At 43.8% G+C, this 25,233-nt stretch overlaps 1 protein-coding gene across 1 annotated transcript in view; it reads right to left on the bottom strand.

Moving 5' to 3' along the window:
- Positions 1-7,523, bottom strand: part of SASH1 (SAM and SH3 domain containing 1) — a 580,485-nt gene extending 572,962 nt beyond the window's left edge. The window contains exon 1 of the mRNA XM_075707699.1: positions 7,044-7,523. Within this exon, the coding sequence (XP_075563814.1) occupies positions 7,044-7,523 (480 nt within the window). The remainder of the gene's footprint in view (positions 1-7,043) is intronic.
- Positions 7,524-25,233: the final 17,710 nt, after the last annotated feature.

The raw sequence follows: 25,233 nt of genomic DNA, 5'->3' as shown, positions 1-25,233 counted from the left end.
ATCCTGTTCTAACCCACCACAACAACTACAGTCAGTAAGGGTGTGCTTGTTAGCTGATTTAAATTCAAACACTTCAAGCCAAACCCAGCATCAGATGAAATCATTGGCAAAACCCCCACTGACTTCACTGGGAATAAGACCAACTAGAGGAGCAAGGCTCCCGTGAGAGGCATGCATCACTGTCACTCACATCCTGCTGAGTCTGTGAGAACCAGGACAAGATACTATTTGAAGGCCCTTCTAATTGTGTTTCATGTGACACACCACTTCTCTTTTGTTTTGCACTAAGAAAAGTTTTTTACTGTCTGCAAAGAACAAACTGAAGAGGCTGGATGAGTCTCTGGAGATGGTTCTGGGCCAGCCCAGCTCGCAGACTGCCAGTATCAGGGAAGGTTCACCCGATTCTCCCCTTCCTGCTGCACAGCCAGTCCCAAAATAACACAGCAGTGCTAAACATAGTGCTGCCGTGCTCTTTTAATAAATGCCGATTCCTGCAGCGTGTACAAGCCACCACATTTGTCAAGATAAGCACATCAATATGAGATGTCATATTAGCCTAGACAAAGAGATTGAACCAGTTAGCTTTGTCAAACACCAAGCAAAGGGGCTCATTCAAACTGACAAAGCAAGAAATTTAAAAGTTGAACCTACCAATCTAGTCTTAACTCATTCCATCCTCTCCTGCTTTGGAAGAGTCTCAAACCAGTAAGTGAGCTCCTGTAAGTGATATAATAAATTCATTCCTCATCTGCAATAACAATATTCCTGTCACTTCAAACCCCTCTGCTGCACTTTTCAAAAATTCTGTAATAGCTGTTAGTATGTTTCAGATTACACATATGGATTTATATACCTTAGTGGATAGGGACTCTTCATAATGACATAGGCACACAGGGTATAACTAACAGGCAAAATTAACAGGCGTACCTAATTGCCATATAGGCAAGTTACTGGTTATTCCTTGATCGCTTTTCTGTTACTTACACATAAGGACATTTACTCTTAGTCTTAAGGCAATGGACAAAGATGCTGCAGTAGTGGGTCCCAATGCTTCACCTGCCTAAAATTTTTCATGGCTTTAGGCAAATTCTTCAATTTCACATCTGAAATCAGGGACACAGCTGCCCTATATATTATGGTATATGCGAGGTAGTGATATTGGTCATAAACAAAACTAGAAACATGGTTCACAAGATTACTTCATTGGTGAGAAATTATCTTGGCTTCTTTGGTATTCCTCACAGATGGCTGTGTAACAGTATGGGCTTCAGCATCCTACACGTGGTGGAGACAGAAGCTCTGGGGGTGGGGGTATCAACAGAAATATTTTCCTTAAAATGTGTTTTCTCCTCAGAAAGACTTATGATCACCAAACTTACTTAAAACAAGACAGGTATATCAGTGTGCGGGAGTGAAGCTGGTAGTTAGACTTTTGCTGCACCACTGCTGGTGTCCCTATTGATGCGCAGCACACACACAAAACCCCACATTATGTGAGAAAATTGAGTTCATCTTTGCACCACAGAGGTCTGACTGAATCATGTCCTTTGGGGGAAGAAAAAGCCTTCAGGGAACTACAAGAGGGCAGGCATTTCTCTTTTGCCAGGGACCTGTAAGTTCAGCTTTTCCTTCAAACTTTGAGCCATCTGGAGGATGAAGAAAGGATCCCCCTTACAGGGCAGCTGCTGCTGCTGCAGCTCAGCCCTGCACAGTTCCTCGGAGCTGGGAGCGACGCGCTTTCCTTCTCCTCCTCTGCCAGGCCCCACCGTGACCAGAGATGAGAAAATGCACTGGGGAACCGAGCATGATCGTCAAAAGGGAGCACGAAGGCTGTGGAGTTAGTACTATCCTCTCTTGGGACTCCACCTTTAATATACACTAATGGGATCTTCCTCCCCTCAAAACTGAGAGATAATGAAACCCAGGAAGATTTACATTCAACATTTCCAGAGGAGATTGAATACGCTTTCAAATATTCAGGAACAATTCAAATGCAAATATGGCACAGTACTGTATCATTCACATTCTGCAACATTTTGCCTTAATGGTCTGATTGGAAGAAGATCTTTTCCAGTTTGTTTTCTGTGAGCTTAATAAACCGGGGCTTTGAAACAACTGCCCAGTATATGAGGTGCTATATTGTCTTTAAAAGAAAACAGAGTTTGAAGTCAAGGAAAATTCAGTGGTTCCTTATATAAAATACCTTTTCACTTCCTGAACATTGCCTGTAGCTTTGCTAATTTATTGCCATGAAAATATTGTTACTACTTAATGCACTAGTACTTTTGTCAATAGGCAGCTTTCCCCAAGGCATATTTGAGAACGCTCTGCTAATCAGAGTTGATGCAGTTATTCCAAAGCAGCCAGGTCTTTAGAAAAAGGTTGATATTTAATTCTAGTATGGGTGAGTGTTGCCATTTCTTCAAAGCACAATATTTTTAATTCACTTAATTCACTTCTGTAGATATCTAAAGCGCTGACTACATTATCCAGCCCCAGACTCAGCTTGAACCAGTATTGCTTTGAAAGTATTGCTTAACATTTAACTTCTGTGAAATATTCCTCATTTTGTAGTGGCAAGGATTAAACAAAGATCTAATCAGAACCACAAATCTGTGCTATATCATCAGCACAGAACTTAAAAAAATGTGGTTGGATGTTTAAGCAGATACTCACTTGGATCTGACTTCCTACTTCTCTACATCTGCTTGAACTCTTGAGATTATGACCTCAAATGCAGCTGAGTTTTTAGTGTTTGCTTTCCAAGCATGCCGATAATCATGAACAGCACAGTGAGTGACAATGAGGTCACGTACACACACATATGTCACGCTACAGTTTTATTCTGTCTAATAAATACTGAAAACTACAAGTATAACTTTACTGAGGCTAAGCAAATCATCTTAATTGGTGTTGGAGCTTTTAATGCATGTATGTTTTCAGTGATTTTTAATGTATTTGCAATTCTCTGCAGATGAAAAATTGAATAAAGTTCCTAAAGAAACAGGTCAGGCCATTTATTTCAATTAGAAATAGTAATGAAATTCCAGTAAACTATTAAATGTCACTTAATCTATATTCAAGATAAATAGAAAACTTAATTTCTCTTGGCATGTTCCACATGTACCCCAGTTGTCTTTATATTGACAAAATTGGTGCTCCTCTGCTTTCCCTACCACAGTGACATTTAGTGACATTATTCCTGCTCAAACCCAGCATGGACATAATCCATTTTGCAACAAGCCCACCAAGGTAAGAAGTGTCTCTGTATGGAGGTAAAGGCTCTACTTCCTCTGATCCAGCTGGTTCAGGTCAGTGCTGCGCCTTCCTTCATTCATCTTTACTGAAACTCAGAGGGGTTACTCATTTTGGTTTCCTTCTGTCATCAGACCCATCCCCCAAAATTTCTACATGGCAGAAGAATATTAAAACTATTCCTACACCGGGCATAATTAATTTCCTAATCAAGGACAGAATTACAACCATCAAGGAGAATTTTTTAAAAGCAGCTAGATGTTTTGAGACGACACAGATGTTTCACTTGACTCGGGAGGTACCACGGGTTCTTGTTTGAAGGGCATTCGAGCCCATCACCTCCACAAGATGTTTCTTAGATATATGAGACTTCTAAGGCTATCAGCCAGCAACAGCAGGTGTGAAACTAAAGCAGAAGGCTTTGAGTATTAGGAAGCATTACCAACATGGAACAAAAACTGACTTCTGTAGAGTTCCCCTCAGTTACAGTTACATTCCTTGCTTCATACCTGAAAAACCTCTAAGATGCAATTTGAGGAAGTGAGGCCTTGCTGTAATTCACCATGGAAATAATCAAGATGGCTTGTGATAATTCTCCATGTCTGAAGTCGCCATGCACATGGCTTCAATTCAAAGTTTGCACGTCTTTAAGAGATTTATATTAAGCTCTGCTAAGTAGTTGTTAGTCATTTCTGCTGAGTGTAACCAAACTAAGTTAAACTAAAATTTACCATGGGTAAATGGGTATCCTTCCCGCTCTGTTGTTTTACCCTTCATCTGAAAACACAGCAACAACACTGGAAGGACAACAAAAGGATGCTTTTAACATCTCCACATCCACATCCAATACTCATTTTTGATCTTTTGACATGTCTACAGCTCAGGCAGCTAGCAAAAGGCTATAAACGAGGCAGAGGAGCAGCACTTCCAGTTCTCAGGGATGTTTTAAAATAAAACTCCAGAATTGTCTGAGAATGACATAACAGAAAACATGAAGTATTCTCCAGAAAACAAGTAAAATGCATATAAATATATGTATACATACGTACATACATACATGCATACACAAGCATGCTCTTCCATTCATAGATACTACTTTCCATTCATAGATATTAAGAGGAAAAGATGATGGCATTCTCCGTGTAAGCCATAGAGGGAAGCAGAAGACTAGTCAGCAGCTCAGCAGCACCAGAAATGCAAATAGATGTCAAATACGTCAGTGGCTAGTGCCCTGCTCCAGAATATCCACGTGACCGTGTGTAGATGGATGTGTGATAAATGTAGTCAAAAAACTTGACACAAACCTCAAGCTGATTCTTTAATCTTGTGCACAGCAGAGAATACATCCAGTTTCTTTTGACATGCAGAAGTCTGTACACTGCATATTCTATATAAAAAGTGTAATACAAGTTGCTTAAATTATATCCACAATTTTCTGAAGTTTTGTTGGTTTTTTTTTTTTTGAGACACTTATAATATAGCTCTTTCCCAAATGAAAGAATACACTATTTCGTTTTTCTTGCTCTAAACAACATCCAGTGAATAATGTACAGTGACGTGATCTTTTGCTTTTCCCTTTAAGCCGTTTTGGAGATGGATTGCTACAGTGGGTGGCATTCAGAATAACATGTTGAGCAACACACACTCAAATCTTGCCAGCTTTATGGTTTCTTACAACATGCTACGATGTGAAGTGATTCACACCGAGGAGATAGAGAAAGGTTTTCTACTACTGTAAAAAAAAAATGATGTTATATGCATCTATCATCCAAAACAAATACATTGACACCACAGGCTGCAATAAAACTAGGAAAGTAAGCTTGATTCCTCTTTCCATTTCAAAATATTGCATTTAGATGTAAACCAATTAAAGCTGAGTGACGCTTTCTGTGTAAGATGAGCTTGCCCTGACAGTTAATCCACACTATTATCAGACCCATCAAATTAAAATAAGGTGAGCTAAAGAAGAAATCAACGCCAAAGATTTGAATTTCCTTGATGTCATATGCTGGCATCTTAGAGGTTTTACAGTTCCTGCAGAGGAGGTACAAAAGAGAGAAGGTAGAGGATCCAGTTGGTAGGACAGAATTGGTGACTATGAACATACACACACCAAGTCAAAAGAAAGGAGTGAAACATCGCTCTGGAGGTGGGTAATGTGCTGCAGCTACACTGATAAGCAAGAACTTCCATAGAAGTTCTTTTATACGTGACATGTAATGGTACTTTCAGAGGGGTGTCAGTCCAATGATGTATCACTTCAAAGGGAGGGGAAAAAAAAATATCTCTGAAATGGTACAGTAACTTTTGGAAGATGCTGTACTTAGACTAGATGTTCGTGGATGTTTTGTTAGATTTGGCTACTGTCCTGTCATATTTGATACACTGTCTCTGACAATGTCATCAGCCAAATGTTTCAGGAAAAGAGAACAAATAAATATGTCAAACCAGTCAACTGTGCTGTAACTGAGAAGAGACTAGAGGCCCTCTATCACCAAGCCATTAAAAAATTGGAGTCCTGAAACTTACTGTCCTATCAGTCTTATTATCTGCACCTCCACCTTATTATCCAAGTTGAATTTTACTCATTATCCTCACATCCAGGTCCCCTACAGCAGGTAATTCATTCTCAATTTGAATTCCTCACATTCCTGTAAACCCAGACCTGCAGACTTCCCCACCACCTTGCTTCCATACCTTCATAAGCTTTTCAGAGCTAAAAAGTACCCACAAGTTGAAGGTCAACTGCAACTGCTCAGTCTTTCTGAAAAATCAGACTTCAAATCATTAAAGAAAATACAGGCAACTTGGATCATCAAACAACTTTGAAGCACTTCATTCTGAACTCTGAAGCAACCATGCGTTGTAATACCTTATTTTCTTTCACAAATCCTTTTCTCCTCCATGGTATTATCCATTTAATTCTATAGTTTTATTTACTCTGCACATGATGTTTTCAGCAGGAAACCTACAGAAAAATTTAGACAAAACAATTTCTATCTTCCAAACCACATTAATCTTACGTTTTAACCTTTTCAGAAGATAAGAATTAGGTGAATATTGGGGTTTCATCAAACTGGAATGTACTCTTCCAAGACCTGCAGTTTTCTGGCCTTTCAGCAGCCCGTGTGTCCTGGATATAGGCTGACCTGTGCTGGAGCGGCTGATCAGTAGTTTTGACATTCACCAGTCACTACCATCCTCCAGTAAATAAATCCAGGCAGGAACAACAGGAGTTGTTCCTCCAGCCACATTACCACTTGCTCCATGAGCCATTTCGCCAACAGAAACCGACACTAAAATGCGACCTTTAACAAAAGATGAGAGAAGCCATCTCTCTCCAACACAATGGAAAAGTTTCACAGAAAAGAAAAACAAATAAAACAAAACCCCAAACCATGAAGGCCGTCCCGTCAACTTCTGCCTTCACGCCCCAAACTAGACTGGACTAAGAGAACCGGTTAATGAAAAAAAAAGAAAAAAAAGAGGTGGAACCGAAACGCAGCGCAATGCTACGCCAACTTGTAAGTGCACATCAGGCCAACAAGCGTTGGTGGATCTGACCCGGGCTGGCCCCGCTTCTCTTCACACCTGGCTGCGGCTGAGCGCTGACCGCGTTTCCCTCCGAAAACACCACGGGCACAGCTGAGGTGCTGAGCGCCGGCGCAGGTGGGCGCAGGCCCTGCCGGACCCCCTCACCTGCGGCCGGAGCTCCCCCGGCCGCCACCGCTGCCCCACCGCACCCCGGCCCGCCCCTCCGGGGGCAGCGGCAGCGGGGCCCCTCTTACCTTGTTGGAGTAGGGGGGCTTACTCAGGTTGATGCCGTCGCGGATGAGCTTGTCCCGGATCATGATCTTCAGCTTCAGCCTGGGGTAGGCGGCCAGCCCCCCGCCGCCGGCCGCCCCCCGCCGCCCGCCGGGGCGGTGCCGGGGGGCCGTCCCCCGCCGGGCCCCCTCCTGCCCCGCCAGCCGGCGGGGGCAGCGCCCGGCGGCGGCGGGGGGCGCCGGCCGCGGGGGCGGCGGCGGCGGCGGCTGCGGCTCCAGGGTGAAGTAGAGCCCCGCCGCCGCCTCGTCCGCCTCCTTCAGCCGCCGCACGGCTTCGTGGATCCGGCGCCGGTGGTGGGGCACGGCAACGCCGATGGCATCCAGGTCCGGGTCCCCGATCTGCTTGCAGACCTCCAGGTCGTCGTAGCCATTATCGACGAAGGACTCCGCGTACTGGGGGAGCTGCAGGGTCTTCAGCCACTCGTAGACTATGTTGGTGCACATGCTGGCTCCAAAATAATAATGATTGCAACTTTCAGCACCGAAGCCAGCCTCCCCCTTTCCACTCCTCGGCAAAGGAAATAAAAAAAACCCCAGAGAACAAAAACTGCGATGCAGCTAAAAGGTCTCAAAATCAAGGTCAAGAAATCAACATCCACCGGGGAAGGGGAAAAAAAAAAAAAAAAAAAATCCTTAAAGCAGACAGTAGGGCATCGCATGCACCGCTGAACGAAGCCCTCCTGTTTATTCCTCCTCCCGTTCTCTTACCACCAAGTACAGCCGCTTTCTGCCGCCGGAGAAGGGAGGCTCGGACTAGAGAGAAGCAAGATGTAAGGGTGCATCCCCTAAAATCCCAAGTCGCTGCCGCACGACATCCACCCACTTTCTCTGGAAGTAATTCGCAGCCGCTGCCTTTTTTTTCCCCCTCTTCCTTTCAGTGTTAGTTTCTGTTTCTGTCTCACCTTCCTGCGCTCTGTCGCATGATGAATCTGTTTACTATGTGTAGCTGCTTTGGTACACGGTCATGTTGGGGGAGAACCGAGCGCAGGATCCCGCACCCTCGCCCGGCACAGGCAGGGGTGCCCGTGTGCGGTGCCCTCCTCTCCCGTATCGCTCCCGGCAGCGGGTGCACACGGCGGCTTCTGCCTTCCTTTTAAAAGGGTCCTTTCGGATTAGGAGGAAAAAAGGAGGAGGGGGGAAAAAAAAAAAAGATAAGAATCCCACTCACTTTTCCGAGTTACTTTCCCAGTTCCCCCTCATCCCTAGGATGACGGTTCAATGCGCTTCGCCGGCAGCGAGCCCAGAAACTGCTTTGCAACCCCACTTTCCCCGCGCTGATGCCGGCGGTGCCCCCCCGCCCCTCCGGGGCGCGCAGCCCTGCGCCCGCACAACTTTCCCCGCTTCCCCTGTCCCTGCTGGCCCCCCCCGCTGCCCGCAGCCGCCCTCGGGAGGAGGCGGCGGGGCCGTGCGGGCAGCCGGCGCTCCGGGCATCCTCCGGCGGCGGCTGCGCCGAGCTGCGGCAGGTCCCCGGCGCTCCCCCGGCTGGCGGCCGTGCTCTCCCCTCCCTGCCAGCGGGACCCCGGCGCGCTGCTCCCCCCCCCGGGTCCTCCTTCCCCCCCTACCCCTGAGGCGCCGCCAGCAGATTTCCTCCGGCTCCTCCCGGTGCTCCGCTGCGGCTTCTCCCCGCTCCTCCTCCGCGCCCGTCGCCCCGCTGCCAGCCCCCTGCCCCGGCTCTCCCCAAGGCCTTTCCAACTTTCCCCGCGGGCAGCCCGCGCTCTCTGCCGCCGGCCGCCCCCCTGCCCGGCCCGGCCCGGCCCGGCCCGCCGGGGGTGCGGGGAGGCGGCGTGCGGCCGGCCGGGGGCAAGGCGGCCCGGCCGGGCAGCGGCGGGGGGCTGCCTCCGCTCCGCAAGCTGCCCGGCCTCCGCTCCGCAAGCTGTCCGGCGGGCTTGCCCGTCCCCGTTCCCCGCGGCGAGGCAGAGGCGCCGCGCCGAGGGGGCACGGCCCGGCGAGCTGCCCCGCAGCGCCCTTGGGACGGCGGCACCGACGGCGGCGGGGGCACCGAGCACCTCCGCGGCCGAAGCGCGGGCCCTTCGGCTTGGGGCGGGGGGGGGAGAGCGGGACTTTCGGCGGGGGCGGCCGTCCCCCCGCGCCTGCGGGCAGCGGTGAGGAAGGGCGGGAGGCGCCGGCCCCGCTCCCCGCCCGCCGCCGCGGCTGCCCGGGGTCGGCGGAGGCGCCGCGCGCTGCCCGCCGCGCGAAGCCGCCAGGCCGGGCTCGCAGCGCCCCCGCCAGGCCGCCGCGGGAAGCGCCGCCGGCCCCGCCCCGGCCCCGCCCCGGCCCCGCCCCGGCCCCGCCCCGCCGCCACACCCGGCCCGGCGGGCGGCGGGACCGGTGCTCCCCGCTCCCCTTGCCGACCCCCGGCGGGGCTGAGGCGTGGCCCCCGCTGCCGTGTTGATTTAAAGCGAGGCGAAGCTTGCTTGCTTAGGACAATCTCTCGTCCCTCCGCAGACCCTTCGGCCCCCGTGCGGGGGGCGCTGAGGGAGTCAGCGCGTTTGGGGCTGCCCCCCCCGTCGGGTCTCGCCAGAAGGGGCAGGGCTGGGGACCGGCGGTGGGGACCCCCAGCCCGCCTGGAGCAGGTGTGCCGGCAGAGGAACGCACTCCCCTTCGGTAATTTGGTGGGCTGTTATTTGTCACAGGTCTCCCGAAGGACCTTTTTAAGCAGATAAGCCCACGTTTGGCCTCAGCGCTTCATGGTAGTTCGCCGCAGGATCATGTAGCGCAGCAGCGTTCTCACAAAAAGCATTATCGTGCAAGGTGCTTTGGAAAGGTTAGGTACTCACAAGTGGTTAAAATGCAGCCTCTGAGTATAAAGCCTAGAGATCACAGATTCATATACTAGAAGGGGAGAAAGGCAGGAACAGCATTTTGTTCCGTTTCAAATCTCCTTCCATCCCTCTTCTTTTTCTGCATCTTATTTTCCTTCCAGGCCACGTAATATTTCAAACCCTCTTCTCAAGCCAGAGACGGAGATTGAAGCAGCAATTATCTTCTCTTCACAGCGCTGGTGAAAGACTGACAAAGCCAGAGAAATTAGCAGGGATGTTCTGGGAACTGGAGCTGGAATTGATGGTGTGAGAGATAGGAAAAACTGACTGGTACAGCCCATATTCATCGGGCTTATTGACAGTACATACAGAATCATATCGGGTTTATGTGTGCATTTTAGAAGGGTCTTAGAAGGCTTTTAAGGTATTGCACACAATAAATTACAATATTATTACGCGCAGCATGTAATAAATAATATTTTCTTACCTTTTATAAACAGGTGAGAAAAGGACACTTCTCCCTGCTTTCCATACTTTGTCACTCAGATAAAGACCACTTCTTTCCAAGCTTATCTGAGCTTAAGTTAATCAATCCACAGTTTGATTGGAATTTATTTGAATTGTGTGGGTTGTTGACTATTTGACACAATGGACTTAATTTCTGAAGTGCTCCGTATGACTGGATTGTCTCCAACATTTCCAAACTTGACTTTCTATTTTTCAAATTCAGCAGCTAATAAAGGCAGGAAGATGTATTAGAAGTCACACTGATGATACAGGGTTGCTATGTTGCAGCCACAGTATATGTACACACATATGGAGAGCAAGTACAGAAATGTTTGCTATGAAGTTGCTGGTAGAGTTTTTACATGTAAGCAGTTTGGTAGTGGAAGGTAAGGACCAGATTTTTGCATTTAAGGGCAGCTTCCAGCAAAATGGATAAAAGTTATTTCTAACTTGTATTCAGAGAATCAAGTCCAGATGAGATGCACGATAGAAAAAATACTATTTTTCCTGAGGATTTTTTTCTGCTCTGTAAGCTTTGCAGGCCCACTATGAGGAAAAACTGTGATTCCTGGCAGGTTTCACCATGTCAGACTATATTATTCATGTAATACAACATAAATGTGATTGATATTGCCAAAAAGGATACAGCACAACAATGTCAATGTTACCAAATGTAAAGGATATTTTAACTGAATCATTGATTTAGGTATCCTTTAAATAGAGGGCACCCTACATCTACAGTTGGACTTAATGATCTTAAAAGTCTTTTCCCATCTAGGTGATTCTATGATTCTATGATTCTATGATTTATGCAGTGTACCAGGGAATTAAAAAATTTCATCCTTGAACTTCTGTTCTCAAGGGTGTGCTATTAGAATATATGATTATATATTGGATTACATTATCTGACAATAATGTACGATAGATTTTGCAAAGCTATGGTCACGCATTTTTCTATACCATGACACATTATATACAGGCATTTTGCTTGGGATGAGATAAATAAAAATGTAGCCAAATTGTAACTTATACCTAGGTACAAAATATATTCAGGAATCCTTAGAGCTGTTTATTTTTTTCTACCTTTATCAATACTTACTCGATTTTTGACACATTAAGGAAGCAATGTGGGCCTTTGCTCTGGAAGGCTAAATACTTTTTAATGTTTTGAACAGTATACTGATGTATTTGATGGTTGAAATGAAGCTAGACAAGAACACAAATACTTAGAAGAGTAATCACATAGCGGATGAATGAGAGGAAGGGTGAAATGAATACAATTCTGTTAAGATATTTGTGAAGTTGTTCAGCTAGAAAAGAAAACTCAGATTTGCATACACAGTGAGGGAGTACCACATGATTATGTTGCGATGAATAATGTGCAATGAATGAGTGCAATGTGCTTTTCTAAAACAACAGAAGCAGGTTTTCAGATACTTTTCTAGGGTTTCCATTAGGGCACAAGTTGAATAATTCACTAGAATGAATGGAACTGCTCATACACAATGGCAAATATTTGCAGAACCAGGCTATTACTTCAGGTAAATAGAGCTATTTATACTTCTGTGTAAAATGTTGCAATTATTTGACTGTACCTGGAGTACATTGGCAAAAAGTGCAGAGGAAATTAATGACGATGGTGAGAGAAGGTTTGAAAATATCCTGTGTCTAATCTAAAGTGTTAATCCCAAAGAATATATAACAACAAAACTCAGCGTCTAAAGGAAGATTTGCTCATGTAAACTCTGCAGAGAAATAAGCTTGTGTACAAAGCTTAGAACTCACAAAATTAGTACACATCATATCAACGCCCATGAGCTGTATTAACTCTAACAAATAGTACTGACTGTTAAGTATTCTGGGGATTGACTTTTCCTCATCAAAAAAAATGATTACCATTATTTTAAGTACTCTTTCATAGAAAAATAGGAAAATTTAGATTGGAAAGGACCCCTGGGGGTCACCCAGTCCTATACCCCGCTCAGAGCAGGGCTAATTGCAAACTCAGATCAGGTTGCAGATGGGTTTGCCCAGCTGACTTCTGAAAATCTGCAGGGATGGAGATTCCTTAGCCTCTTTGGGTGGTCTCTTCCAGCACTGACCCACTCTCACCATGAAAAATTTCTTCCTCCTGTCTAGTCAAAGCAATTGTGACCTTTGTCTCATGTCCATTTCCTGAGCACTTCTAAGAGGGGTTTGGCTCTGTCTTCTCTATAGCTTTCCCCACAGATAGTGAAAGACTGCTTTTTGGTTGCCTTTGCCTTCTCATCTCTAGGCTGAACAAAGCAAGTTCTCCTAGCCTCTCCTCATATTTTGTCAGCAGACAAAAATTAGAAAAGATGCTGTTTGAGAGGTATGAAGGTTTATTTAAGCAAAAGCTCTAACACAGAAAAGAAAAACTAAAAAAAGGAGACTAATGAGAACATTGCGGTAAGGAATTTATACGACATTTAAGTGTAAAAATAGAACTGTTTACAAAACCAAATTTATCACTTAGTACTTTATATAAACAAAGCAATGTTTTAATTTTAAAGGAAATTTTAAAATACACAAAAACATGACCCCCTACCCTAAATTTACTCACTACATTTAAGTCTGTAATCATTTAATGTTCACTGAGACTATCTAACTGGGAATATAAAAGATCTAGCTAATGAAACATCCCCTTTTTTTCTCTGTCATGAAGATAAAATTATTTTGGATTTGAGAGTGCATTTGAAACAGAGTAGCTACTTTATTTACTGTGGTGCTCCTTTCCCATTAAAAATTTGCGGGCATTAATTTAAGATCAAGTCTGTGATAACTAGAAGATCACTTTCTGAATGCAACAGAGAAGCAAACTGAATAGAAATGGGAATAAATACCCAAATCAAGGCTGCTCTTTTCCTCAGACCAAGTTCTGTAACCAGAATTCAGTCTGAAAATGTAGCCTCTTTTTCCTCGGTAACAGAAGGAGAAGGTATAAGAGCTAAACATCTTCCACGGAGCAGCCAATTCTCTATTCACCACTCAATCTCTAACATTTTTTTTTTTTATGTCACTGTCAATGAGAAGCTAAAGTCAACTTGCACAAGTACTAGCTTCTTGGCCTTTTGTGGCAAAGACTCTATCCTGCAAGAAAACAAAATTATCCTAAAACAAAACAAAAATACACTTTATCCCTAGAAATATATTGTGACTGCTATTTTACCAGGTGCTGACAGACACCTTTTTCATAAAGAAACAGTTCCCTACAATAACTCAGGGTGGGTTTGTCTTTACAAACTTAGAACACTGACCAACTCTCATTACTATTGGCTTTGAGCCAGAAGATAATGCCAATATGCTGTGCACACAGTTGAATTTTACCTGTACTCAAAACATTCTGCTTCACACTGAATGCTGTTTAAATTAACTATTTATTGCAGGTAAATATCAGAAGGCATTCTAAATTATTACTAATAGTAGTGTACTTGCTACTACTTAAGTTGTGGAAGTCCCTAGAAATACCAACGGAGCATCAGCACAGTGGATAAAAAAATAATGGATATTTATGTCCTCACAATTTAGTCTAGCCCATCCATGTGATACCATCTTGGAATCATAATGAACAAAAATCTGAAAGCTTTGCTCACTTGGACATTTACTGTCAGCTTCTCTCTCCTTTTTTCAATGAATACTTCTCTTCATCAAGAAAAGCTTCTTCATCAGACACACACACAATCCATGAAACAACAATCTTTATGCAGCTTTCAAGTTGTTGGGTTTTTTTTTCCAGTGAGAAATTGAATTTAGAGCATACAGCTACTGCCTAATAAAATTGAACTCACTTACAGTCAGCATAGTCATATGTCTTAAACAAAGACATTGTGAAAATCTGCAAACATCAGGCACCAGGTTTCCAGGACACCAAAGCATTTTGTGGGGGGAAGAAAAAAAAAGGATTTCATAAAATGGGCAAAAATGGATCCATCTTTTCTAAGTAGCCTGTGAAGCTTGCCCTAAAAATTGTGGCACTAGCTGTAATTACCAGCTGTAATTACTGTGGGACAGAAAGCATATGTCGGAGCAGGGGGAACCCTTCAACCCTTCAGAAATTATCCTTTCCATTCCAAAAGGGTCTTCCAATGTCCTAGGACTGCAAGGTAGTATCCTGACCCCAGGGGAAATTAGGGAAAAACCCCTGCCATTCCATTCAGAACAGCTGAGGCTTGTGTGCACTCCTGGAGCAGTGTCACCCATTCATTTTACAGAGCTATCAGAAAAGCTGCCATACAACAACCAGGTCCTAGTTTCTCCCATGTTTGTTTTCACTCTGCCTCTCTTCAGAGGCATATAGGCAAAGGCCCAGATTTATAAGCTATTTAGGGGAAGATAGACAGAAAATTATGACATTTTCAAAATTACTCAAAACCCAGAATCCCTTAAGGACATAAACATTAAAACTGTGTTCTTAAACTCCTTTCTATTAAACAGCTAATAGCAGGGACAGGCTGTTCTACATTACCCGCTGGCATATGCTCAGTTCCCTAATTCCATGGGCTCTTTCTCTAACTGCTCCATTCATCCATCCTTCCTCCATGTCTATTACCCCAAGCAATTTCCTGCAGCTCTGCCTGCCTCGTGGACTGTGTTTTTCATCATCTCCTATTTCCACAATTCCTTCCTTTTTCCTTCACGACTTCTCTGCTGAATGGCTTTTTTTGTTAATACTCTTCACTTTCAGTTATTTTCTCCTTCTCTTATTATGTCCAGATCTGATTCTTTCCCCCTGCCGCTCCAAAAAAAATAGTTAAGTTGGAAAATTCCCTCCTTATGTTCTCCCTGTTCATATACTTATTTTTTTGCTTAGGCACCTGCTACCTAGACAAGATATTGGGCTAGAGGGCCTTCTCATCGGATTCAGCATGGCCATTTTGCTATGTATGGTTTTCATGAATGGCCAAAGCACTATCCTAATTTTCCCTTTCTCTCTTGAGCTCAGCTGCTGTAGGTAGTATAAACACACAGAGCTTCCTGAACAGCACTTGAGACACCAGGCATAAAAGCAGGAGCCATGCAAGGTAGATATCAGCAAGAGTAAAGCAGCTAATACTTGTTCCATTTCTTGAGGGTCATCAAATGTAAAGTGCTTGCTTGCAGGAAGAAGTCAAGATTATTATCCAGGTAGCTATCAGGTAAATATTCCTGGAGCCAAGCAGCACTGCAGGTTAGTCATGATTTTTTCCTCTCATGGGCCTGAACCCAACACACCTAGTCCTCTAGTCCTAGAGGGGGAGAAGGAACCAGATAGCATGAAAAGGTACAGCATGATCCAAGTAAGTCAGACCCTCTGAAGCAGCTCAGGATTTGGCTCCTGGCTTTGAACTAAGGAGTCTTGATAGTGCTGAGACTATAAAGAACCTCCACCAAGAAATTAGAAGGCTCTCACCATGCCATTTCAAAACAAAGACAGGATAAAGTGTTTGGATTTATGCAAAAGCTTCTTGCCAAATAATCAATGTTTGAAAGAATCAAATATTTCCCTGAATTCCCCACAGACATTTCCATTCTGGATGAGTAATGAGAAATTAATCATCCTGTCAGAATAAATGCTGCGAGACCTTTTAGTCATGCTCGCCCCTTTCTCCGTAATAGATTTTTGTCAGTCATTCAACTCGGTCTCCCAAAAGACAGCGCTGCATCCCAGCTCCTGCCTTTTGTGTGGTCTTTTTTTGCCAGCTGGGGCTCATTCTGCCATCCCTTGGCACGTCAGGAGTCAATCACGCGTCACAGGAGCCCAACCCTTCACGCCTGCCTTGCCTCTGCCGACTGCCACACCGCCCGCGCGGCACCAACTCTTCATTAAGTCAGTGTTGATTCCAGTCTGCCTGCAGCTGATACCCAGTATCTTCCTGACACAGGCAGTCACGGCTGGTGCATCTGTGGGGTTTTAACTGTTTAGATGGATAAATACAAGACTAACAGAATATTATAAGATCAGGGAATTAACAAACAAATGTTCTCACAATCATATGAATTCATTTACACCACACATATTACTGCTAAAGTTGATATAACAGTATAATTAGAAATGCAAGGAAGAAAAAGGAAGGAGTAACATGTGTTTTCTGTCCTTCTGAGAAAAATCTTTCCTTGTTATAAGAGTCATGCCAGCTAAAAGAACCCAGAGTTTTTCCATAGATACAAAATTGAGATGATGGGTTTTATCTCCAGGGAACACATCCAATTTTTTATTTTTGATGTATTATATTTTAATTCCTTTTTCAACAACTGGTAGCTCAGCAGAAGTTTTTTATCTTTGTATTGTTGAGTCTTCATTTCTCTGTAGCATGCAGGCAGTATCCATTCATATAAAACCACTTTCATTTAAGTGAACCCTCATCCATCTTCAATTTTCATCTAATATTTGAAGTCAGTCTGGGAAGACTGCTGAGGGGTACAGACCTTGGCTGCAGAAAGATAGGCAGATCTGTGGGTTAATCTCTGCACCTCTGGTGGGAGAAGACAGGAGAAAGATGAGTTATAAAGCAAATAATTCCCAAATTTCAAAAATACCATATGTCCAGATCGCTGCTGCTTGTTAACCCTGGAAATGTTGGTAGGGGGAATGGAAGAAATGTTTTCTTCCTTTCCAGCCTGCTGCAGGCTTTCATGTCTTACTTCAGCTGAGTATGCAATGTAGGGGTGGACTGCTGTGTAAGTGAAAAAGAGCTGCATATGTGAGATGATCCAAGCTGTGACACCAACTCTGATCTAGGCGTGGGTCAAACCTAGTCCAGAAATGGCCTCATTGCCAACATCTTGGCATTTGTCAACATCCTGATTCTTATGGCCATTTCAGGTTGCCAAATTCAGAAGACGCAGTTGTCTGCCTTTCCCAGAGAAAGGCCATGTCTCAGCTTGGTGGACCAAGGACATTTCTGAGCTCCCAGGTGTCCAGGTGAATTCTTCAGCTGTGTCACAACCTTTTACCAGAGTAGAATTTGGGGCTCCAGGTAGTTATCTGTGAATTGGCTCATATGGTAAGAACAGCAGTCACACAGACTGACAGACAGCTATTGCTCATGTCAACCAAAACCTTGATTTGGATGGTTGAGAGACAAGGACTCGGAAGTGTGCCATGAAGCATACCTGCCTTTCCATCTAACGGCAACCTCTGGGGTTCAGTCTTGCTAATGATTTGAAACAGGCTAAATCATGTCCTCATAAAGTTCAAGGCTCCGATCCAAGGTTTGATCTAAATATAACATTAATAAAATAATGATGAATTAGCTTAGTTTGGATTAGTCAAATATTAGGGCAATTCCTGTTTCATTCAAGCCCAATTAAAGACCCAGGTAGAAGATTAATGCATCTTTATCTCTGACCAGTCTTAGCCTCATAAAATTAGCATTGGTTCAGACTAGTCGGCTGAAATGTCAGAATTAGTCTGCAGAGATGTGGTGTAATGAATTAGTTTTTCTCTCTCCAGATAATATAAAAAGCCATCTCTTTCTAGTGATGCCAGTCAGTATATTTATGGGCTTAGTATCTCCTCTCCTGCCTGTGAAAGGTTAGAAAATATGGACAGGTACAGTAACAGTGAGCTGCTACTGTAGTCAACGTACCCCAAACCTGGCACGCACCTCCTTCCTCCCCGAACCTGAGTAAAATATCAGGTAATCAGAAGAGCTTGGTAGCATGGCGGTAGCACATCAAAAGATATCAAAACACTTAACAAACACCGATAAACTGAACTTTAGCATCCTATTGCTGTATTCATTAGAAACAGGTAGATATGACTAGATTAGCAATTGTTCCTGGACTTCCTTGCTTCCCATTTGAATGCCAGAATAAACACCCAGAGATCCAAAAAAGCTTCAGGAGTGAAACTCTCCAGGAATGTGATCCTGCCCATGGCGGTGGCAGGCTGTGCTAAGCCAAGGCTACCCTGTGGCTTCACCCCTTCAGCTCTGACCCCGCGGGTGCTCAGCACAGGCACGGGTCTTAGCCTGTGTAGCTTTTCCTGGGAGAGGATAGAAATAAGCGTTACTGCTCCCCTGCCTTCCCTCCACCACAAACGGCCCAGCAGTCATCTGAGTGGCAAGGACTTGTCATGCCTTCCTTCATCAATAGCGAAATGGAAACCTTGATTGCCATTAAAGAAGCTTTTTTTACATTTTCGCTAGGCTGTAACAAGCATTTCAACAGTTCATTTGCGTTAATGTTGCAAGATAGGGTGTAACCTGTAGACTAACTAATTAAATGCTCTTTGATTTTGAGTGAAGTGTTTGGTACCGTTTAGACAACAGAGTCTAATTAGCGCTGGATGTTTAATGGAACTAAAGACCCATGAAAAGCAAAAGGTGCTGAAATAAAAAGTCAGCGAGAGAGATGTGAAGATAAATGAGAGTAAAATAAGGAAAATAAAATAACCCTTTGCTGTGCTAGAAATACCGTTCCCTCAGAAAAACCTATATTAATTATGAAAAATGGATAAAATCTCATCAACTCAAATGTCCAGCTGTTTACGGTAATATAATGGAAAGCTATCCAAAACACATTATGTCAGCAAGCAATGGATTAAGGTATTTCACACTATCTCACTGCATTTCATTTATTCCAGGCAACAAATTCACCCCAGTATTTATACAATGGAATAAAAATTCTGTACGTATTGCTTTGTGCACTATGATTCACAGCCTCTCAGCAGGAAATAGAATGTTTGCCTTAGCAGCACCTTCTTCTGTCAGTAAATGCAGCCAATTTATGGTTTTCCTTGGCTGAGAAAAATGTGTATGCAACTTTCTACCAGTATGTAGTTACATCCATAAACTTAAAAAAAAAAAATCTCAATAGATGGATCTACAGTGTAGCCTTAAAAACAATAAAACTTTATTCAATGCATGTGTCCTCTCTAAGAAGGGATTAAGCTGAATGGTTTAGGAATAACAAAGTCTAGATTACATCCCCAGCTCTGCACTAATTCCTTGGTACTATCATCTGCTGAAGATCTGGGAGCAAGGTGTACCAAATCAGCACTAAAAGCCTTGGCCAATTTAGTTTTTCAGCACCCCTGGTTCCCAGGCACCACCTTTTTTTCCAATGGGGAGTTAGTTTTAGTCTTAGGTTTTGGTTTGGTGGGGCTCTTGGATTTTTTTACTCTTTTCTTTTAGGGCTTTTCAGTGTATTTTCAATTTATTTATTCTGAAGGAAAGAAAGTGAACAATGAAGTCACCTGGTAATACATTGTGTATTTACCCTACCACCACTAGTCCCTGAATAACGACGATTTAAAAAAAAGCACCCAGATTAACTGCAGTACAAACACAGATGCCTTAATCCTGCAGCAGCAACGTGTCAGTGAACGTAGAATCCAGCCCTTGCTTTCTAAGAAATAACATTTGCGTAATGATGTGCAGCATCCCTATTGGGCGGTGTGTAGTAGGGCAAGGATGCCTACGAGGGCGGCAAAGCTTCCTGAGGAGGGACGTGTGCCCTGTGCTCTGCAGCAGGCTGCTGGGGAGCAGAGCTGTGGTATGGGGCAGTGCAATGCAGAAGTGGTGCCTGGCCCCTGGCAGATACAGGAACCAGTAGCTTGAGTAGCTCAGACCTTATGTGTAACTGTCATGGGGCAGGAATAAAAATAGTCCGGCAGTTCTGGAAGTCTCTCCCTGCCTCCGAGCCCTGCGGCCTGTCTCCTCACACCTCACTGCCCACGTACAGTGTCAGTGTTTGTCTTCTACACACAGCCCTGTGCCCTCTTCTCTCTCCTCAGAACACGGAAACCGGAACAAGATATTCCCCAGGGCTGGACTCCTGTGCAGTGGGGATGCATACTCTTTGGGAGAGGCCCGAGTAAGTTATGGCCAAGGTTGCTGAGCAGGACTTGCGCATGGTGTCCAGGAGCTGCCCCAGCCACTGAGAAACTCACAGGGGAGCCTGGAATCACAGCCTCACGCAAGATTACATGGAGCCCAGGCCCCAACCCCAACGAGTCATGTATGATCAGACCCTCTGACACAGGCTCCATGCCAAAACAAGGGCAATATGTTCTACTGCGCTACTGCTGTTTTTCTTCATGGGCTTCAGGTAGGCTGCCTTTTTGTGTTTGGACTGGCATCCTGCACCGTCTAACTCTAAGTGAAAGCCAGCATTGAGCAGTTGATGAGCTGCCTTCTTATATTGCTGCTTGAAGCAAAGTCGAAGTCACAACAACTGCAAACTAGAGCGCTGAAGTCACCAAACCCTTCTGTGCTTTGGCCATTGGTACAGAAATGACTGGCTGCTTCAAAGCCCACCACAGGCAATGTTTTACAGCACGATGTCCATGTGTGTCATATGGAGACTTGTATGTGGCTTATGAGTGAAAGAGGCCACGAAGGTTGCTGCAGTATTTTTGGAAGATTATGTCAGTCTTAGAAAGCCAAACAGTTTTGTTTACATCTGCACTACATCTACAGGCATGGAGCTTGGCGTTAGCAGCCCTCTCATCACACCCATGTTTTCTTGCCAAAGGAACTGGTTAGTTCAAATCCATTTCAAAGCCAGGGCATGAATTAACAATTCACAGTTTGGACATCTGTAGGGAAATGAACCAGATATTAGATCATACATGGGGCATTGCTGCTACAGATGAGAAGTTTGGCATGTATAGGGTGTGCTTACACTTCTTGTCTCCCAACTTTTCCTGCTTACTGCTTTGATAAACTTGGTAGAGCTTAGCAAATGCTTGGTGGGCATCACAGAACAGCCTTGGAGCACAGGAGCTGTTTTCCTTCTGGTCGAAACTAAACAAAAATACATGCTCCAGCAACACATGCAATGTGCTTCATCTGTGTATTGGGGTTCAGCCCAGAATCAACCTAGTCCAAAGCAACACTCCTGACTTGGGTATAGTCTGCAAGTCTGAGCGTTTCTCCCTACAAATATCTTCATGTTGGGCAATACAGCTCTAATGCAGCTGTAGCCAGAGTGCTCTGACACTGGGTTAAATATTTTCACCTTCTCTACTTGTCAGTCTTGGAGCTACTGCCATCACGGAGGAAAGGGAAGAACTGACTCAGCAGTTGGAGCAGCAGGGTTTTATACAGATCAGCACAGAACAGCACACAAGGTGGCACCATATGTTCCTGCCCTTCAGCATCTAATAAATATCAATTAATTCCAGCAGGCACCAGCACAGAAGCAAATACTAATTAGAGATTTGGAGAAAGGGGTGGTATTAGCAGTCTAAGTATTGGGGAAAATTCATGCTATGCTTAGAGGCACTTGAAGGAGGACAAACTGAAGGTCATTTGCATGTTTGCATTAAAAAAAGCTGTAATAGCAGTCAGCTGCCCCCCCTCCGTATGCTAAGCCAGAGCTAACTTTGGTCAGAGCTAAATCACAGGAAGTTTGGAAAACAGGCTTAGAAGCTCATATTTGGTACAATGAAGAACAGCAAATCAGTGAAGGCTGTCATGTGTGTGGCTAAAATGAATGAAACACTGAGCTACCAGAAAGATACCTTCCCTCTGAAGTTTTGTGAATGTCACAGAGCATCTTGGTGCTACTGATACATAATTAAGTAACACAATAACAAACAATAATTTCTTCAAAAGTACAAATTTATGTACTTTTCATTATTTTGGGGAATCCATCACTAGTTATAAATACACTAAATTTTAACTTGGATTTACTGTAGTCTTTATAAGGCATTTATTCTTAGTGGCTGGGAAGCTTACATGGTCACAAGGAAGATGGATTTCGTTTTAGGCTTAAGAGCTCCTATATTCTCTGGATAATGACAAAGCAGAGTTGTATCTTATTTTCTTTTTTTAGGGGCCATTTTTTTATATATACAAGCAAAAACTGCTGATTTCTTTAAAGTCTTTTAAGTACAGTGGGTTGATGACAGGACTCTACTGCCAACAGGAGAGTGGAAGTTGCAGCTAGGGGCTCTGTTTAGGTGAGTTGTAGCAGTGGATGGGAACACTGTAAGGTGAAAGTTCAGCCTTAAGAGGCTCCTTTAAAGAGCCCAGTTCAGAGAATTAGAATATCATCAACAATGACAACCTCTTCCATCTGTGCAGTTGATTAAGAAAAAAAACCCCAAAACCTCAACAACAAACCAGCACATTTAAATGCAAGTCTGTATTTTGAAAGACAGCATGAGGAAGAAGGGCCAGAATGCCCAAAGCCATGGAAAAGTGTCCTTTGTAACAGTGAACACAACTTAACGAAGTCATTGACTCTTGTGAGCTCCCACCCTGTTACCTGCAATCTGATAGACCATTTCTATTGTAATATACGTTGGCAGCCATAACTATTCACACAATAAAAAATAGAGTAAGAAAAAATTACTGAATTTCTAGGTTTATTTTCATAGGACTTAGCGGTTTTCATTTCCTCCAGTTGCTGTGCCAATGAAGTCTCCGGAGACCAACAATACAAGTATTTCTCTTGGAGCAGAGGAAAGTCATGCCACTGGTGGCATGCCCTTCTCCATCATCTATCCTTTTTTTTTCTGAGGTAGTTAATGCAGTCCTTTGTTTTTCTGTTTTTTCTGTAGAATCTTTGTTGATGCTAGAGGGGAAATGATGAAGAGATAGTTCAAGCTGAGAAGATGAGAAATGTTGAAAACTTTACTCCAAGGCTGGTTTTCATGATAGATTAAATAGAAACAACTGGAGCAACAAGACTACTGCTAGGTCTGCATGTCATCTGCTATTCACATAGATTAGTGCTGAGAATGAAGAAATGAAATGGATGAATCTCAGAAATGTAGACAGTACCCTGGCACACTGCTCATGCAATTAGTTGAAATGAAACTCCTCAAACTTAAATTAATATCTGGTGCTGGGTGTTGTTTCTGAAGTCACAGCTGTTGCTTTATGAGGAGGGAGGCGAGGGGAGGGAGACTTCAGTCTTGCTGTTTGTGCTTAACTTGCTGCAATAATACCCGATCTCTGAAATTAAATTATAGCCTCAAAGTATGGCCTTTTCACTGTCCATCAATTCCTATTGCTTTGAAGACTGGGAATGGCACAAGGTCACCAAACTTCAAAAAGCATACAAAAAGCCCTTAAAATGCTTATGAGAGAGAAAGCACTGCGGTTTAGGAGAGAAACTTTTGCACCAAGAAAGGCATTCATAAGAACACACCACCTCCTAATCCTAAAAGATTTGAAGGCCACGTGAGACATTGCTTCAGGACAGTTTAGTGGTTAGACAAAAATGGAGGCAAAATATCAAAACAAATAGTCATTATACCCAACATGGAATGCAGTTTCCAGTTCTTTTTTTTAATTTTTCTCTCCCCATGCCTTTCTCAACCCAGTGCCTCCTTGAAGACTTTACACATTGGATCATCTACCTTAAAGGCAGGTGGAACCTGACTTTTTGGCTGTTGTCACCACCAACACTTTTCCTGTTCATTCTAACAGCCCAGAACTGACTTTCTTCTAGATCAGGTCTTTAGGGTCCTTTAGGTCAAGGACTCTGAAATTCCCTGCACTAAGCTTTGTTGGTCTTTTGAAAAAGCAGGTAATATTCAGGCAGTTTACTGACCCCAACCCTACTATCTAGAAGAAAATAGAATACTCACAGGATGGCCAGAGACCCTTCCCTTCAGCATACCATTTTATTCATGACCTAGACCGTGGAAAAATCTGAAGCCTTCAGGGAAGATTAAGTACACAGGCTTACAGGTAGCTGAGAGGTTCTGTGCATGGTATGATACAAACCAGTAAGTACACTTGCAATCACACATTTTGGTGTTCTAAACACCTAAAAAGTAGGGTTTTCAATTCACGCTGCAAACCTCACTGGGTTTTTTAAAAATCTTAACCTCCAAGCCTGGCCTCTAGGCATTATTCGTCCTTGGTGGCACCTGGAGGTGCCTGAACTGCCAAAAGACTCTTAAGCAACAAATGCAAAAATTTCATTTGTGTGGATATCCTGCTCTCAGGAGGGTGAAAGTCAATAGCAGAAAGTAAATGTTTTATATTTTTTTTCTTTCTGAAAAGACTTATCATTTGTGATAGAAACTCTAAGATGCTTAATGCTCATTAAGAAATGTCTCTATCATATTTGGTAAATGTGTGAAATGGAAACAAATGGCATTACTTGTCCAGCAAAATCCTTGAGATACTCTTCAGCTTTGAAAGAGTCTCATGGGAGAGTTTGCTAGAAAGGAAAGCGATGCTCTTCTGATCCGACTGACAGCTGGAAAAGCAGCAGCAATCTTCCTGTTTCAGACTGCTGTATGATAAACACTGTTTTAAACTGAAAGCTTGAAATATGAATGTAAATTGTTTGCATCAAGAATAGCATTGCTGACCAAAGGACATGAGCTAGGCAGCACAGGTTATCAAAACCATATCACCCCAGCCCTGCTGTCTTTAGCAATTCTAACAACAAATCAAAGGAAAGGTTTGATTCATCTTGGTTCATGAACAAATTGTAATTTGTATTTGTATAGTCCAAAGGACTATAGAACTGGGATTTGTAACTGGATCAGAACAATGTGTGCTCACCTCTGCGGCAGTGGCACTGGGGGAGCACCTGTGTTTCATTTTGCTTCCTTGTAAGTCAGTTCAGGAGTCTCAGGTTTGTAGCTCACTACAAAATGGCATTGAGATGACCAAAACATTTGCCATTTTCAGGGCTAATTACACAAGCCCCTTCTTTGACCTCCTGTCTGGAGAAAGAGGTAAATGCAACTTTTCCACACTCAGTAGTCCTGGGAAGTGCTGGGATGTTAATCATCTGTATAAGGACCTCAATCAATAAATTGTGAGACAAAGGCAAAAAGGAAAAAAACCCAACCACCTAGCATGGAAAGCTCTGCTGAGGCTGCACTCTAGGTGCTTTTCTAACATAAATAACAAAAGCAATTTTATGGCTTGGTGACTGAAAGGACATGGCTGTATGAAGCAATT

The sequence above is a fragment of the Pelecanus crispus genome, chromosome 3 (assembly GCF_030463565.1).
Source record: "Pelecanus crispus isolate bPelCri1 chromosome 3, bPelCri1.pri, whole genome shotgun sequence".
Classification (NCBI taxonomy): Eukaryota; Metazoa; Chordata; class Aves; order Pelecaniformes; family Pelecanidae; genus Pelecanus; species Pelecanus crispus.
The sequence above is the reverse complement of the archived record's forward strand: the minus strand, read 5'-3'. Positions and strand labels throughout refer to the sequence as shown.